At 41.3% G+C, this 15,544-nt stretch overlaps 1 protein-coding gene across 3 annotated transcripts in view; it reads right to left on the bottom strand.

Moving 5' to 3' along the window:
* The window catches only part of camta1a (calmodulin binding transcription activator 1a), a 1,048,086-nt gene that overhangs the window by 102,214 nt on the left and 930,328 nt on the right, over positions 1-15,544 (bottom strand). For all 3 annotated transcript variants that reach the window (XM_060938363.1, XM_060938365.1, XM_060938364.1), the window contains exons 10-11: positions 11,993-12,119; positions 11,541-11,675 (exon numbers count right to left, since the gene is read on the bottom strand). In XM_060938363.1, coding sequence (XP_060794346.1) covers positions 11,541-11,675; positions 11,993-12,119 — 262 coding nt within the window. The remainder of the gene's footprint in view (positions 1-11,540; positions 11,676-11,992; positions 12,120-15,544) is intronic.

Genomic DNA, 15,544 nt, shown 5'->3' with positions numbered 1-15,544 from the left:
ATTAGTAATGATGCACAAGCTCTGGTTAGTGTGTTCACTATATCTCGATTAGATTACTGTAATTCACTCTTCACAGGCTTTCCTGCAAAGTCTTTACGAAAACTACAATATATTCAGAACTCTGCAGCTGCTAGAGTTCTAACCCGTACTAAACCCTCTGCTCACATCACCCCCATCCTCTCTCAGCTGCACTGGCTACCGGTTTGGTCCAGTATCAAATTTAAAATCTTGCCTGTCACTTTCAAAGTCCTGCATAATCTTGTTGCGATCTACCTTAGGGAACTACTGACCCCCTACACCCCCTCTCGCTCACTCAGGTCTTCTAGCAACAACTTACTTGCTGTCCCATGCACTAGACTTTCCAACAGGGGGGGCAGGTCCTTCAGCGTCATCGTCCCCAAACTCTGGAATTCTCTTCTTCAGTCTCTCCATGACTGCTCTTCTTTCTCTACGTTCAAATTTCAACTATTTCACGATCTAAAGTGGGCCATCTTGCACAATAAATGTTGCAAGCTATATACGCTATATCCAGAAACTATATCCACCTTAGGAATACCGACCTATTTGCCAGAAAAATCCAAAACGGCGAGGAACTGACCGAGAAGAAGCGCTTTTTGTTGAACTGCTCATGACGGCTTAATTAGTCCATGACTTCATTAATAACTGTAATTAAGCAAATCTGGGTAGAAGTTGTATGCACCCTAGGTACCCCTACCTAGGCCTGTCGCAATATTCGATATACCGACTTATCATATGGTAAATGAACTCAGTAATTTTTTTTTACCGCGATTTTGGCATTTACATCTGCATAGGGAAGTCGCCAGAGTATTAGCTTGACCCACTGACTGAATAAAACACCGAGCTGTTTTCTGTCGTCTCATGCGGCTCTCTGTCAGAGGCGGGGCCTCCCAGCATGCAACAGTTATCCAGCCAGGGTATCCACTGAATGGGGAAGAGACAACAATATATTGCTCTGTTGTACAGACCATAAGTGTAGAATTGGGTATGGATGGGTCCCTACCAATATTTCTGATTGGGGGGGAGAAAAAAAAATCACGCTCCATGCGCGGTACACAAATGGTTACTGTAGGTTTCCACTGGGCGAAACCATGCAAAATTCGCTCATGAATATCCACTCTGGGGGCGTGGTCACGAAAACAACAAGCAAGTCTGGCTACCATGTTAATTAGCAAGTGCGGTTGCAGTGCAGTGACCGGCTGCTAGCTAGCAAACTGTCCTTGAGGAATGTAACGTTAGATTAGCTCGTAAAAGTAATCAGTTAACAACAGTTCATATTCAGTGTGTAAAAACGACAACATACAGTACGACTATGTGGCAGATCACAGAATCCAGGGACACATGTCGGCCCGGGGGCATTTTGAGTTATTGACAGATTCAGAAAGTACAGTTTCTAAGCTTTCCAATGATGCCTTCCATGTAGAGATCTGACAATATTTGAAGAATGTGTGGCCTTTTGAAAGTGTATACCTCTTAAAACAGAAAAGGGAGAAAATCGCCCTCAAAGTTTTCCATCTCAGCTACTCTGGGTGCAGGGAGGGCACATAATGGTGCTCATTTGCATGACATTAAGGAAAGCCCTACCCCCTACTAGCTAGCATGATACTACTTTCATGTAAACAAAGATCACCACGTCAATTTTCCTTCCATGCAAAGTATGCCCCAAACAATTATGAAGTACAAAAATAAGTCCTAAAGTATACTTTAACGTTTTGTGGTTGAAAAATTACTCACACCGTAAGAAAGAAAGAGAGCACGATGATGACACAACTAACACAACACTAGTTTCATGTAAAGCCTCGGTCACAACCGGCCGTACAGTACGCGCTCCTACAGCCGGTCTACACGCAAAAAAACGCAAGAAACACACGGAGAGCGCGCATGAAACGCACGAGAGCGCGCGTGTGATGTGCTGATTTTCGAGCCGCAGACCGGCCGCAGAGGTTCGTTGTCATGTCAAACAAACTCTACGGGCGCTTACGTTTTTTTCAGGTTGCAAGACAAACTTACGGCCAACGCGCGTCTTTCTCCATGAACAAAAAAAAAACCGCAGCGATTTGTGAAACGCCAAAAATCACACGGCCAAAAAATCATACGTCCAGTTGTGACCTAGGCTTAACCAAACCACAACACTCTCCGTTACATGCAAAAATAACCACACAGCCTTAGATTAATAAACTTACCCCATCAGAAAGAGAAACGGCGCCTTGCACACACCAATGCCTCCGATGGAATAATGTAGTCCTACAACGGTCCGTGTATCATCCAATCATTCAAGTATTCCATTCAATCTGGAAAACGAGGTTGCGTTTTTTTTGCTAGAAATGGTGATCTCCGATGTAAATACCGAGTGTCTGTTTGCTTCGCGGTGTTTCAGCTCCTCTGCGCTCTGTTTAGTAACTCATTCCATAGTGAAATCACACGCCTGTATGCAGTTAAGTAGCCATGCGCTCAGCTCGGATCATATAGCTGATTCGTGGAAAAAAAAAACAAATTACTTAAATCATCATGTGAATGGCCTATATGGTAATTTACCCACACCCCCCAGCAGGCTACAGTCCTGACAAAAACGAGACAATTTGCAACAAAAAATGTATGCTTTTCCAACAAAACAATCTATTATCTGAAATACTGATTGCATTCTTCAAGATCTCAACTTGCACATGATGGAAAAAAACAAAAATCACAAATTTCGAAAAAAAATGCTTCTTTTGTGATTATCTCGGATTCGTTTCGGCCGACATGTGTCCCTGGATTCGGTGAGGGGTCACATATGACTGTTTTCTAAGTTTGTGTGGCATTTAAATAACAATCTGACTGGATACCAACAACAACCGGTGTTCATTAAGGTCACAAAGACATTAGCACAATTTGATAATGTTGGCTAATATGGCACCTAGTCTTGCTTGTGAAGTGCCTGCAAACTTTAGCAGCCCGCTAACCCTTAGTTTGAAGTGCTTCAGTTAAGACCTGCAGAGAGCCCTGACCGAGTTCGTGTAACATGACACGTGTAAACAACAACCTAATGGTGATGTGGACACTGTTCGTGGCCCGACACCTTTTAACCACATAAAACATTTTCACGTAATCAGCGTAACAGCCTCCGCCTTCTGGATCAGAAATTTTTGGTTCCTCCCGCCTCTCTTTTGAAAACGTCACATACCGAGTACATACATACGCTGAACTGGTTGGTTTTCAAGGGGGTTCATTTGAAAGCGGTGGCTAAAAACTTTTCTCTGTAGAACCCTGTCACTCCATCCTCTCCCTCCTTCCCCTCTCCGCTCTGGGCTCAAGACGACAACAAAAGGGCAATAATATCTCATCTCTCATCTCATTATCTGTAGCCGCTTTATCCTTCTACAGGGTCGCAGGCAAGCTGGAGCCTATCCCAGCTGACTACGGGCGAAAGGCGGGGTACACCCTGGACAAGTCGCCAGGTCATCACAGGGCTGACACATAGACACAGACAACCATTCACACTCACATTCACACCTACGGTCAATTTAGAGTCACCAGTTAACCTAACCTGCATGTCTTTGGACTGTGGGGGAAACCGGAGCACCCGGAGGAAACCCACACGGACACGGGGAGAACATGCAAACTCCGCACAGAAAGGCCCTCGCCGGCCATGGGGCTCAAACCCGGACCTTCTTGCTGTGAGGCGATAGCGCTAACCACTACACCACCGTGCCGCCCCCGGGCAATAATATAACAACCTGTTTTACTATTGGATCAATCACATATCAGCTTAAACTAACATTCTAAAACTAGTTAAAGATCACACAGAAGATAGCCTACTTCCCCTGCCAGCCTAATGGAATGCAGTGTTTAAGGCTCCATATGTGTTTTACTTCCATTTATGAGGGAAAGGAACATACACCCTCCCGACAGTCAATGCGTTATTCACTTGTAAAACACATTTGCAGATTGGTAGAATGAGTTAATCATCACATGCAAGATTTGCAATTAATCAAATGAATTGCATATTATTATTATTATTATTATTATTCATGAATTACTACGACTTGTCCAGGGTGTACCCCGCCTTTCGCTCGTAGTCAGCTGGGATAGGCTCCAGCTTGCCTGCGACCCTGTAGAAGGATAAAGCGGCTAGAGATAATGAGATGAGATGAGATGAGATGAGATGAATTACTACAGTTCTGAACTTCAAATTTTAAAAGTCTGGACCTTGGAGAGATGGAGACTCTTTTGGTGGAACACAACGGAGCAAAATATTGTGACCCTCTAATGCTGACCTGAAGTTGGTGCCACTGGGGGTTGGCACTGGGTTTTTGTCCCCAACAATGTTAATACCAAACCTACACCATTGCCTACATGTAATCTCGTTCTAATTGTTGTTACTTTTATCCAAATGACAGCTGGCAATGCGTTGTTATTTTGCACTTTGTTTATCTGGGTACTAATCTTTGAGAAACTGGATTGGCAGAATGTTGCCTGTGAAGAAAAGAATGTCTTTATTACCCTGTGCCAAGTTAATATTTACTTAAGTGCAATTTTTAAGAGCCATAGATTGTATTTTATGTATTGTTTTTGTTGTGAGTGGTTTTGTTTGATTGTTGTTTTATTTCTTTAGGTTATTTATTTATATTTTTTACATTCCACTGTTGAATTGAATAAGTTGACTTTATTAAAAAGTTTGCTGTTCTTTGAAAGGGTGTATTTGCATGATCGTTATTATTTTACTAGTGGCATAAAATTGTCTTGAAAAGACGTCAACAATAATATAATTTATCGCAATAATTTCTGAGACAATATATCATCCAACAAAATTTGTTATCGTGACAGGCCTACCCCTACCTTGATGCCAGAAAGAATCAAAATCGGTGAAGAATGGAGGGAGAAGTGATTTCCAGCTTACCCATGACTCGGTGCTGTTAGCACGGCAGTCCAGTTACCTTCCAGCCGGTGTAGCAATAGCAGTAGCGAAGGCTGACGCTAGCTTACCCGCAACTCTGTGCTGTTAGTGCAGCAGTCCAGTTAGCTTCCAGCTGGCGTATCAGTAGCATTAGCGAAGGCCAACGCGAGCTTACCCGTGACTTGGTGCTGTTAGCGCGGCAGTCCAGTTACCTTCTAGCTGGTGTAGTGATAATGCAGCCCAATGCTAGCACAGGCCACTGCAAGTGCAGTCAAGCCAAATATTATTATTATTATTATTTTCCCTGTGTAATTTACTTAGTTTCTTTTAAAATCAACATCAACAACGACACACGATGGAGCGACCTGGCAACCAAAATTCTCTCAAAATCTTCCGCTTTTAATGAAGCAAACCTCGTGGCCATGTTTTTTACAAATTGCCACAGTCACTTGCTAGCGTTGAAGTTTTATGTCTCCAGCATGTCTCTTTTCCAGTTTTTCGATGTCCGTTGGTATGTTTTTCTCTTGTAAATATGTGTGAAAAATATCTAATGAAGTTTTGGTAGCCTTTTGGGTGTTCAGCGCATCTTTAGTTTCAGTTTATTTATTTAGTGCTTAAACCTAGCACTGGATTAGCCTCGTCTTTTCTCTCTCCCGGCCGACAAAGAAATGATATTGCGTGTGTGCAGCAGAAAAGTTTTGTCATTGGCTCTTTGCATGATGTCGTGTTGTCTTGACAATGTGCAATATTCTAACAATATTGCATGCTCATTCTCCATTGGGAAGAGTGGCGTAATACATGGAGGATAAGCGATATGATAACAATATTGCATGCCATCAATAAACCCACTAGAAGGGAACAGAATACATGTTTTTATTCCATGGAAAAAGTGGCCTGTATATAGAATAATGAGTGATATTTTGGGCTCAAACATACAGAACATTATAATTTTTCCACAAACATAAAAAAATAAAAGTTTTAAGTTGTAATTCTAAGGGAAACCAGTAAATCCAATCTAGCAACCCTGATCTCTAAATAACCAACCAAAGACCTATTTGGTAAGACATTTTTTCACATGTATGTCTCACCTTAAATACTTCATTGTATGAGTGTAAATGTTATACTTTTGAATTTATATTATATATCCATGTATGTTAATGACATCATACGACTGCCCTAATAAGACTCACACGATAAAAGAGTTTGGTTTTCCAATTTCATTCTCAGTACAGTGTTGAATTTCTCATCTGTTCTAATTGCACATACAGTGGTGCTTGAAAGTTTGTGAACCCTTTAGAATTTTCTATATTTCTGCATAAATATGACCTAAAACATAATCAGATTTTCACACAAGTTCTAAAAGTAGATAAAGAGAACCCAGTTAAACAAATGAGACAAAAATATTATACTTGGTCATTTATTTATTGAGGAAAATGATCCAATATTACATATCTGTGAGTGGCAAAAGTATGTGAACCTCTAGGATTAGCAGTTAATTTGAAGGTGAAATTAGAGTCAGGTGTTTTCAATCAATGGGATGACGATCAGGTGTGAGTGGGCACCCTGTTTTATTTAAAGAACAGGGATCTATCAAAGTCTGATCTTCACAACACATGTTTGTGGAAGTGTATCATGGCACGAACAAAGGAGATTTCTGAGGACCTCAGAAAAAGCGTTGTTGATGCTCATCAGGCTGGAAAAGGTTACAAAACCATCTCTAAAGAATTTGGACTCCACCAATCCACAGTCAGACAGATTTTGCACAAATGGAGGAAATTCAAGACCATTGTTACCCTTCTCAGGAGTGGTTGACCAACAAAGATCACTCCAAGAGCAAGGCGTGTAATAGTCGGCGAGGTCACAAAGGACCCCAGGGTAGCTTCTAAGCAACTGAAGGTCTCTTTCACATTGGCTAATGTTCATGAGTCCACCATCAGGAGAACACTGAACAACAATGGTGTGCATGGCAGGGTTGCAAGGAGAAAGCCACTGCTCTCCAAAAAGAACATTGCTGCTTGTCTGCAGTTTGCTAAAGATCACATGGACAAGCCAGAAGGCTATTGGAAAAATGTTTTGTGGATGGATGAGACCAAAATAGAACTTTTTGGTTTAAATGAGAAGCGTTATGTTTGGAGAAAGGAAAACACTGCATTCCAGCATACTGTAAGAACCTTATCCCATCTGTGAAACATGGTGGTGGTAGTATCATGGTTTGGGCCTGTTTTGCTGCATCTGGGCCAGGATGGCTTGCCATCATTGATGGAACAATGAATTCTGAATTATACCAGCGAATTTGAAAGGAAAATGTCAGGACATCTGTCCATGAACTGAATCTCAAGAGAAGGTGGGTCATGCAGCAAGACAACGACCCTAAGCACACAAGTCGTTCTACCAAAGAATGGTTAAAGAAGAATAAAGTTAATGTTTTGGAATGGCCAAGTCAAAGTCCTGACCTTAATCCAATCGAAATGTTGTGGAAGGACCTGAAGCGAGCAGTTCATGTGAGGAAACCCACCAACATCCCAGAGTTGAAGCTGTTCTGTACGGAGGAATGGGCTAAAATTCCTCCAAGCCGGTGTGCAGGACTGATCAACAGTTACCGGAAACGTTTAGTTGCAGTTATTGCTGCACAAGGGGGTCACACCAGATACTGAAAGCAAAGGTTCACATACTTTTACCACTCACAGATATGTAATATTGGATCATTTCCCTCAATAAATAAATGACCAAGTATAATATTTTTGTCTCATTTGTTTAACTGGGTTCCTTTTATCCACTTTTAGGACTTGCGTGAAAATCTGATGATGTTTTAGGTCATATTTATGCAGAAATATAGAAAATTCTAAAGGGTTCACAAACTTTCAAGCACCACTGTACACTGTAGATGTGGATGACGGTGATATGTTTGGGGGAAAAAAGCTGAGCATTCTTTTACTCCCCATGTTTCCGTTCTGTCACTATCGGTCACTGTGCATGTTGTATGTTTACTCCGACTCACGTGGTAGTTCTGTCACTTCACTGTCCAGACTGGTGAATTGTAAATGGATGGCTAAACCCACTTATCAGCTGATCAGTGCATAGATGCATGTCGGCTTGGCAAGCACTTCTCACTCTCCATATTCTCAGGCATTGTCAGGGGCTCTTTGATGCCACAGTGCTCATCTCAGTCAGACTGTCCAGTGTGACATTACGTCCTGGCCTCAAGTTTATTAAGCCAGGGCTTTTGAGGGCAAGTGTTCCAGAGTGATGGGATTATCTGGCAGAGACGTTCTGACTGTGGAAATGGGACAAAAAGTGGACCACTGCATGCATAAGAGCCTTTCTTTAAAAACAGTGTGGAATGTATATCACAACTCTATGTAAACTTTATTCACTTTATTCTCCTGTCTTAAAGACTTTTCTCTCTATCAACTGCTTAAAACAAAGCACTTTTCTTCTTTTAAACACAGGAAAATGAATCAATCCCATAAATACAAAGATAAACAACTATATAAAGCCCAGGTGTTGCAAAAACCATCAAAAATTTGATTTTTGATGGCAATATGTTTAACATCTGTATATAACTCAGCCTGTACACACAGGGTGTTTCAAAAATTTTGACATACACTACCGTTCAAAAGTTTGGGGTCACTTTGAAATGTCCTTATTTTTGAAAGAAAAGCACTGTTCTTTTCAATGAAGATCACTTTAAACTAATCAGAAATCCACTCTATACATTGCTAATGTGGTAAATGACTATTCTAGCTGCAAATGTCTGGTTTTTGGTGCAATATCTCCATAGGTGTATAGAGGCCCATTTCCAGCAACTCTCACTCCAGTGTTCTAATGGTACAATGTGTTTGCTCATTGCCTCAGAAGGCTAATGGATGATTAGAAAACCCTTGTACAATCATGTTAGCACAGCTGAAAACAGTTGAGCTCTTTAGAGAAGCTATAAAACTGACCTTCCTTTGAGCAGATTGAGTTTCTGGAGCATCACATTTGTGGGGTCGATTAAATGCTCAAAATGGCCAGAAAAATGTCTTGACTATATTTTCTATTCATTTTACAACTTATGGTGGTGAATAAAAGTGTGACTTTTCATGGAAAACACAAAATTGTCTGGGTGACCCCAAACTTTTGAACGGTAGTGTAATTTCACAATCTAATAACTTGGCTAGTTCTTGTTTGGTAGACCTCAAACTTTAACTGCATGTGTAGAAACAGGTCAAAATTTTATGCTTAATATTTTTTGTTTTTATCTTTTTAGGTATAGAAATGCCATTCACTGGAAAATAAAAGGTGTTTTGTGTGTTAGAGTACGCTCGAACACAGTCGAACAAGACTGTGCATTTATGAGAGAATTCTCAAAAAATGCACCAACTGCAATGCAGATTTGGACATGGTACAAAAAGTTCAGAGGAAGGCTGTCTGTGTGTGTGTGTCTCAGGCAGCGCAAATATTGAAAATTTGTGAACTCGTTCATGGAATCCACATACCTTTGAATTCTCAATCAAATTTTAAGGAATGAATTTTATATTGCTCAACATTAAGCCTGTTCAGTTTCATTTGCCAAGACTATGTAGTTTCTTGCGCCCTGTGATGACCTGGCGACTTGTCCAGGGTGTACCCCGCCTCTCGCCCATAGTCAGCTGGGATAGGGTCCAGCTTGCCTGCGACCCTGTAGAACAGGATAAAGCGGCTAGAGATAATGAGATGAGATGTAGTTCCTGGGATATTTACATCTCAAATAATATCAAAATTTTTGAAACACCCTGTATACACAAGTTATTCCATGAAATCAAGTCATACATGAGCTGATAGTTAGCTATAAGCCATGTACAACAAGATTAAGTGGAATAGCTGTTTTATTCTATCCACATTCACTGGATTTTGAGAAACGGAGCATTTTTATTTTTTGCACATTTGATAAATAAAAACTTTGTAAAAAACGTCCGACAAAATCATTTCCGCTTAGAATGTAAACAAACCGGCGAAATGACAGGAGCAATTTGTGAAAAATGCGATAATAATAATTCTTGAGAAATTAAAAAAAGATACCATCAAATACTTAAATTCCATATTTTGTTGCTTATTTTGTATTTTTTGGGGTTTTGTTTTCGAGTTGAGTTTTTAGTTCGGCCTCGGTTGGTTCAGCAACATGCTCCGCCATTTTGTTTTTCTCTACTCATGGTATATGAGCTGATATCCTAGTAGTAGATTAGCCAATCAGAGCGCATGACTGCTCATATACAGTGAATGTGGAGAGAATATATATATATATATATATATATATATATATATATATATATATATATATATCCATCCATCCATTATCTGTAGCCACTTATCCTGTCCTACAGGGTTGCAGGCAAGCTGGAGCCTATCCCAGCTGACTATGGGTGAGAGGCGGGGTACACCCTGTGTCATCGCAGGGCTGACACAGAGACAAACAACCATTCACACACCTTCACATTCACACCTATGGTCAATTTAGAGCCACCAATTAGCCTAACCTGCATGCCTTTGGACTGTGGGGGAAACCGGAGCACCCGGAGGAAACCCACGCGGACACGGGGAGAACATGCAAACTCCGCACAGAAAGGCCCTCGCCGGCCCCGGGGCTCGAACCCAGGACCTTCTTGCTGTGAGGCGACAGTGCTAACCATATATATAACTGACCATCGGACATGCCAGATTAAAGAACACAAAACAAGTAATGAGCTACAGTATGTCTTTAAAAATCAACTGTGACATGTCAAAGCTCTATCTGTGAAGGGCTTACCATGTTCGACCTGGCTGAAAAGAAACAGCAATTATTCAAATCTGAATTTGGTCCATGTGACACAGGAATCTCTTGACATTTACAGTAATTGGCTGTCGGTGCGGAAGAATTTAAAATTGTACACTCATGTCCCCCTCTAGTGGTCCATCATTGATCCAGCACAAAGCCCTAAGGACTTAAGTTGCATTAATGTCCTTTGAATTTTGATGAAATAACTTACTCTCCTCGTCTCTACTCAAATCTTTTTTAAAACACAGATTTACTGTTCCAATAAAATGTGGGGTAATTAGAAAAGCCCCAGGCTATGACACCGTGGTTATATAAGGAATTAATTTTCCCTCCTAGCTGGTCTGTCCTATTAAAATTCTAACTTGATCTATAATAATAATAATAATAACAACAACATCATCTTGGATTGAAGGTTTTAGCTATAGTTAATAAATAAATTAAGAATGCACAGAAATGTGACTGAAATGGGAGGTGTATAAAAGAAATAAATATTTAAGTTGTGATCTTTGACATGGTAATGAATAATTTAAAGGTCTCTATGAATATACAAGGAGTAAAAGTACAAACTGGCTAAAATAATATTTAAATATAGTTACAAAATATATAATTATTGTAATACTTTCCGACTCCGTGTGCCATCATGAATTATGACTCAGAAGTCTCTACAATCCAGCACTTTACACAGACTAATCCGACTAGTTCTGAACTCTTCCCTCTACTCCAGAGAAAACACTAACACACGAACACACTCGACAGATCACAATCTTCTCAGCCAACAGCTGTCATAATAATAAGTATCCAAAGACAGTTAGTGTCTCCACAGCAGGAGCAAGCAAAAAGTGCAGCGCAGCAGTGAGAATAAAGCAGCCGTACCGTCCAGAGAGAGCCAGTCGTGCTGGGATGAAGGCAGCGAGGGCAGCGCGCGGGCCTTGTACTCAAACACCACCGAGTTTGAGATGATCTGATTACTGACTGCCACCTGCAGGGTCACCAGGCCAGTGTCATGGGCTACAGGGAGACAAACAGAGCAACACACGCATTAGTCATTACAGCGACACAGAGAGAAAATCACAAGGGCCCAGGAGAATTCAGCCAGCACTTCTCAAGCACAGTTTGACAGAAGTGGACCCCTGAGGATGTACGAGCATGGCTCAATTAAAACACAAGCCGCTGGGGGAATGTTAGGAGGACAGCAGCTTTTGTATTGTGGCAAATTACAACATACATAAAGGGTATAATAATTATGACAAGATTAGAAGAAATGATGACTTTTTTTTTTTTTTATCTGAAAGTTTCTTGTATGTGTGTAGTTAAGGAAGACTTACCAGGGCAGTAACAACGCAGAACCCCGGGCTGGATCAGTGAAGCAGGGACAGAGAGCTGATCAAACAGACAGCTGTACTGACTGCTAGCCTCCTGCCATGGGCCAGTGATCAGCACCTTAACCCCACCCTGACACACACACACACACCAACTTAACATCCATGACAGTCTACACCAGGCATGTCAAACTCATTTTGATAAAATGACATATTACACTTAGTCCAATCTCAAGTGGGCCAGACCAAAAAAAAATCAGTTTAGCAACTCCACTTAAATGTTTCGATTACGTTCATTATGTCTTATATTAAATATAGTTAGGTTTTTTTTCCTTTTTTATCAGACATCTAGTTTTTGGGTTTGTTTACCTGACATGTTTCGACGTACAACTGTCGTCTTCCTCAGAGTGTCCCCGGATGTTATTGGTGATGCATCTTTTATCAGCTGATGTTTCTGAAGGCGTGGCCTTCCTGTCTGGTTTGACAGGTCGGTCACGCCTTTTACTGTCTGTTCGTCCCCTGCAAAATGGCACTCCAGGTATGGGAGAGCATGTATGCTCCCTCATCCCGGTTGATGGTCCTCGGGCTTCGCTTACGGATCTCTATGGCCTCCCTGATCCAGCGCTGTTTGTTATCTTCTGTGCGGATGACTCTGGCATTCCCCCAGTCCATAATATGATTTTCCCTTTTGCAGTGATCTGTTATAGCTGACTTATAATTTTCCTGTTGTGCCTTTTCTTTTATTGTTCGGGTTTGTCTTGTAGCTGTCTCCTTTTCGCACTCTTTCTTATGTTCATTTTTTCTTGTGTTGAAACTCCTTCCTGTCTCCCCAATGTAAGTTTTATTGCATAATTGACATGGAATCTCACATATGGTGTTGCATCTATTGTCCGGATGTATTCTGTCTTTGGGATGAACCAGGATCTGACGGAGTGTTGTGTGTGGTTTGACAGGTGTGTTAATGTTGTGTTTCCTCATTGCTCTTTGAATGCGTTCAGTTATTCCCCTAATGTATGGTAATGTAACTACTCCCCTGTGTTCTTGTTTGTTAGTTTGTTTTTTTCTCTTTCTTCTGTGTTTTGTTGTTCTTAACCTGTTCCACCCCTTTTGATATTGCCCATTGTGGATATTGACATGCCTTCAGTGCGTGTTGTATATGTTGTTCCTCCTGTTCTTTGTCCTGTGGATCTGTAATTATTGCTGTGCCAATAACATCCGGGGACACTCTGAGGAAGACGACAGTTGTACGTCGAAACATGTCAGGTAAACAAACCCAAAAACTAGATGTCTGATAAAAAAGAAAAAAAAAACTATCCACTTAAATGTGTTTATTAACCAAACTAATCCGAAAAGTACATTTCGAATGAAGAAACAAATCAAAATAAATGAACTGACTGCATTTCCGCCACACCTCCCAAATTCTGGCTTTTAACATTTGGTAGGGTTCCGACAATTAAACTGAAATGTGTTTAATTGACTATATGTTATGATTTTAGATAACACACTCTATAAATATGAATGGGGGGGGGGGGGGGGGGGTTAATACAATTCGCAAAGTTATTTACAAACGAGACCAGTGACAGCGTAGCTCACGCCGGCTCCGTCTAGTCCAGAAGGAATGATCTAAAGTGGGCCACCTTGCACAATAAATGTTGCAAGCTACGGTAGATACATTATATACAAGCTATATACATATAGAAGCAATATCCACCCTAGGAATACCGACCTATTTGCCAGAAAGAATCCAAAATGGCGAGGAATTAACCAAGAAGAAGCGATTTTTGTTGAACTGCTCATTAGGGCCTAATTAGTCCATAACTTCATTAATAACTATAATTAAGCAAATCTGGGTAGAAGTTATATGCACCCTAGGTACCCCTACCTTCATGCCAGAAAGAATCAAAATCGGTGAAGAATTGAGGGAGAAGAAGCGATTTGTGTGGAAACTGCTCGTTAGAGCTTAATTACTCCATATCTTCATTATTTACTGCAATTATGCAAATTTGAGTAGAAGCTATATGCACCCCAGGCAGATCTACCTTCCTGCCAAAAAGAATAAAAATCGGTGAAGCATTGAGAGAGAAGAAGCAATTTTCGTGAAATGTGGACCATGCCGGACAACACGAGGGCACAAGTTCATCACCTGCCGGCCGGATGAGCTAATAATGTAAATCTTTCTTTAATTAACGTACAGAATGTTGAACTGCAGCCGCACAACACTGTTAAACACGACTGCATTGCCAATCAAAAAATATGTATTTCTACAAGGGTTGCCAGATTGTGCCTCAAAAGTTGTAAAATCCCTTTGTTCTGGAGTCACTTCAGATTTTTTGGAACCCTTCATGAAAATGAGTGAAAAATAATATATATTTAAATAATACAGCCTGGCGTTGAGTGGTATATCAGATATATTCCATAATATATAATCTCATCTCATCTCATTATCTCTAGCCGCTTTATCCTTCTACAGGGTCGCAGGCAAGCTGGAGCCTATCCCAGCTGACTACGGGCGAAAGGCGGGGTACACCCTGGACAAGTCGCCAGGTCAATAATATATAATATATTCCATAATAAAAAAAAAAAAATTGAAGCACTGAGAGAGAAGAAGCGATTTTCGTGAAATGTGGATGACGCTGGATGGATGCCGGGCAACACATGGTGCTCATCACCTGTCGGCCGGATGAGATGATAACATTTGTAAAAGTTGTGATTGCGTAAATATTTACCACCATTGTTCATTGCTGTGAAACGACTAAATTAGTTCTTTTAGAAAGAGACATGGTTACAGCATCAATTTTTTAGCTTGCTAATGAAGAATGACGTAACAATTTGAGCACTTTGTCAGTCGTGATGTTCATTTCCTTGGTAGGTGTGAATGGTTGTCTGTGTGTCAGCCCTGTGATGACCTGGCGACTTGTCCAGGGTGTACCCCGCCTTTCGTCCATAGTCAGCTGGGATAGGCTCCAGCTTGCCTGCGACCCTATAGAACAGGATAAGCGGCTACAGATAATGGATGGATTTGCTGCCATCATGTGGAAGAATGTGGGTATAACATCGGTACAGAACCTCGGGTCAACATTTGAGAGAGAATTCCTCCCTCTTGTGGTTTTATAATGCAATAGCTGCTTAATGTCCTAAACAAGGAGATTTTGTCTCATCTCCTCTAGCCGCTTTATCCTGTTCTACAGGGTCGCAGGCAAGCTGGAGCCTATCCCAGCTGACTACGGGCGAAAGGCGGGGTACACCCTGGACAAGTCGCCAGGTCATCACAGGGCTGACACATAGACACAGACAACCATTCACATCTATGGTCAATTTAGAGTCACCAGTTAACCTAACCTGCATGTCTTTGGACTGTGGGGGAAACCGGAGCACCCGGAGGAAACCCACGCGGACACGGGGACAACATGCAAACTCTGCACAGAAAGGCCCTCGCCGGCCACGGGGCTCGAACCCGGACCTTCTTGCTGTGAGGCGGCAGCGCTAACCACTACACCACCGTGTCGCCCCACAGTAAAATCTGTATTTTTTTAAATTCAATTTTTTAAATCTCAATCC

Source organism: Neoarius graeffei, chromosome 13 (assembly GCF_027579695.1).
Source record: "Neoarius graeffei isolate fNeoGra1 chromosome 13, fNeoGra1.pri, whole genome shotgun sequence".
Taxonomy (NCBI): domain Eukaryota; kingdom Metazoa; phylum Chordata; class Actinopteri; order Siluriformes; family Ariidae; genus Neoarius; species Neoarius graeffei.
Note: the sequence above shows the minus strand (reverse complement) of the source record. Positions and strands in the feature narration are given on the sequence as shown.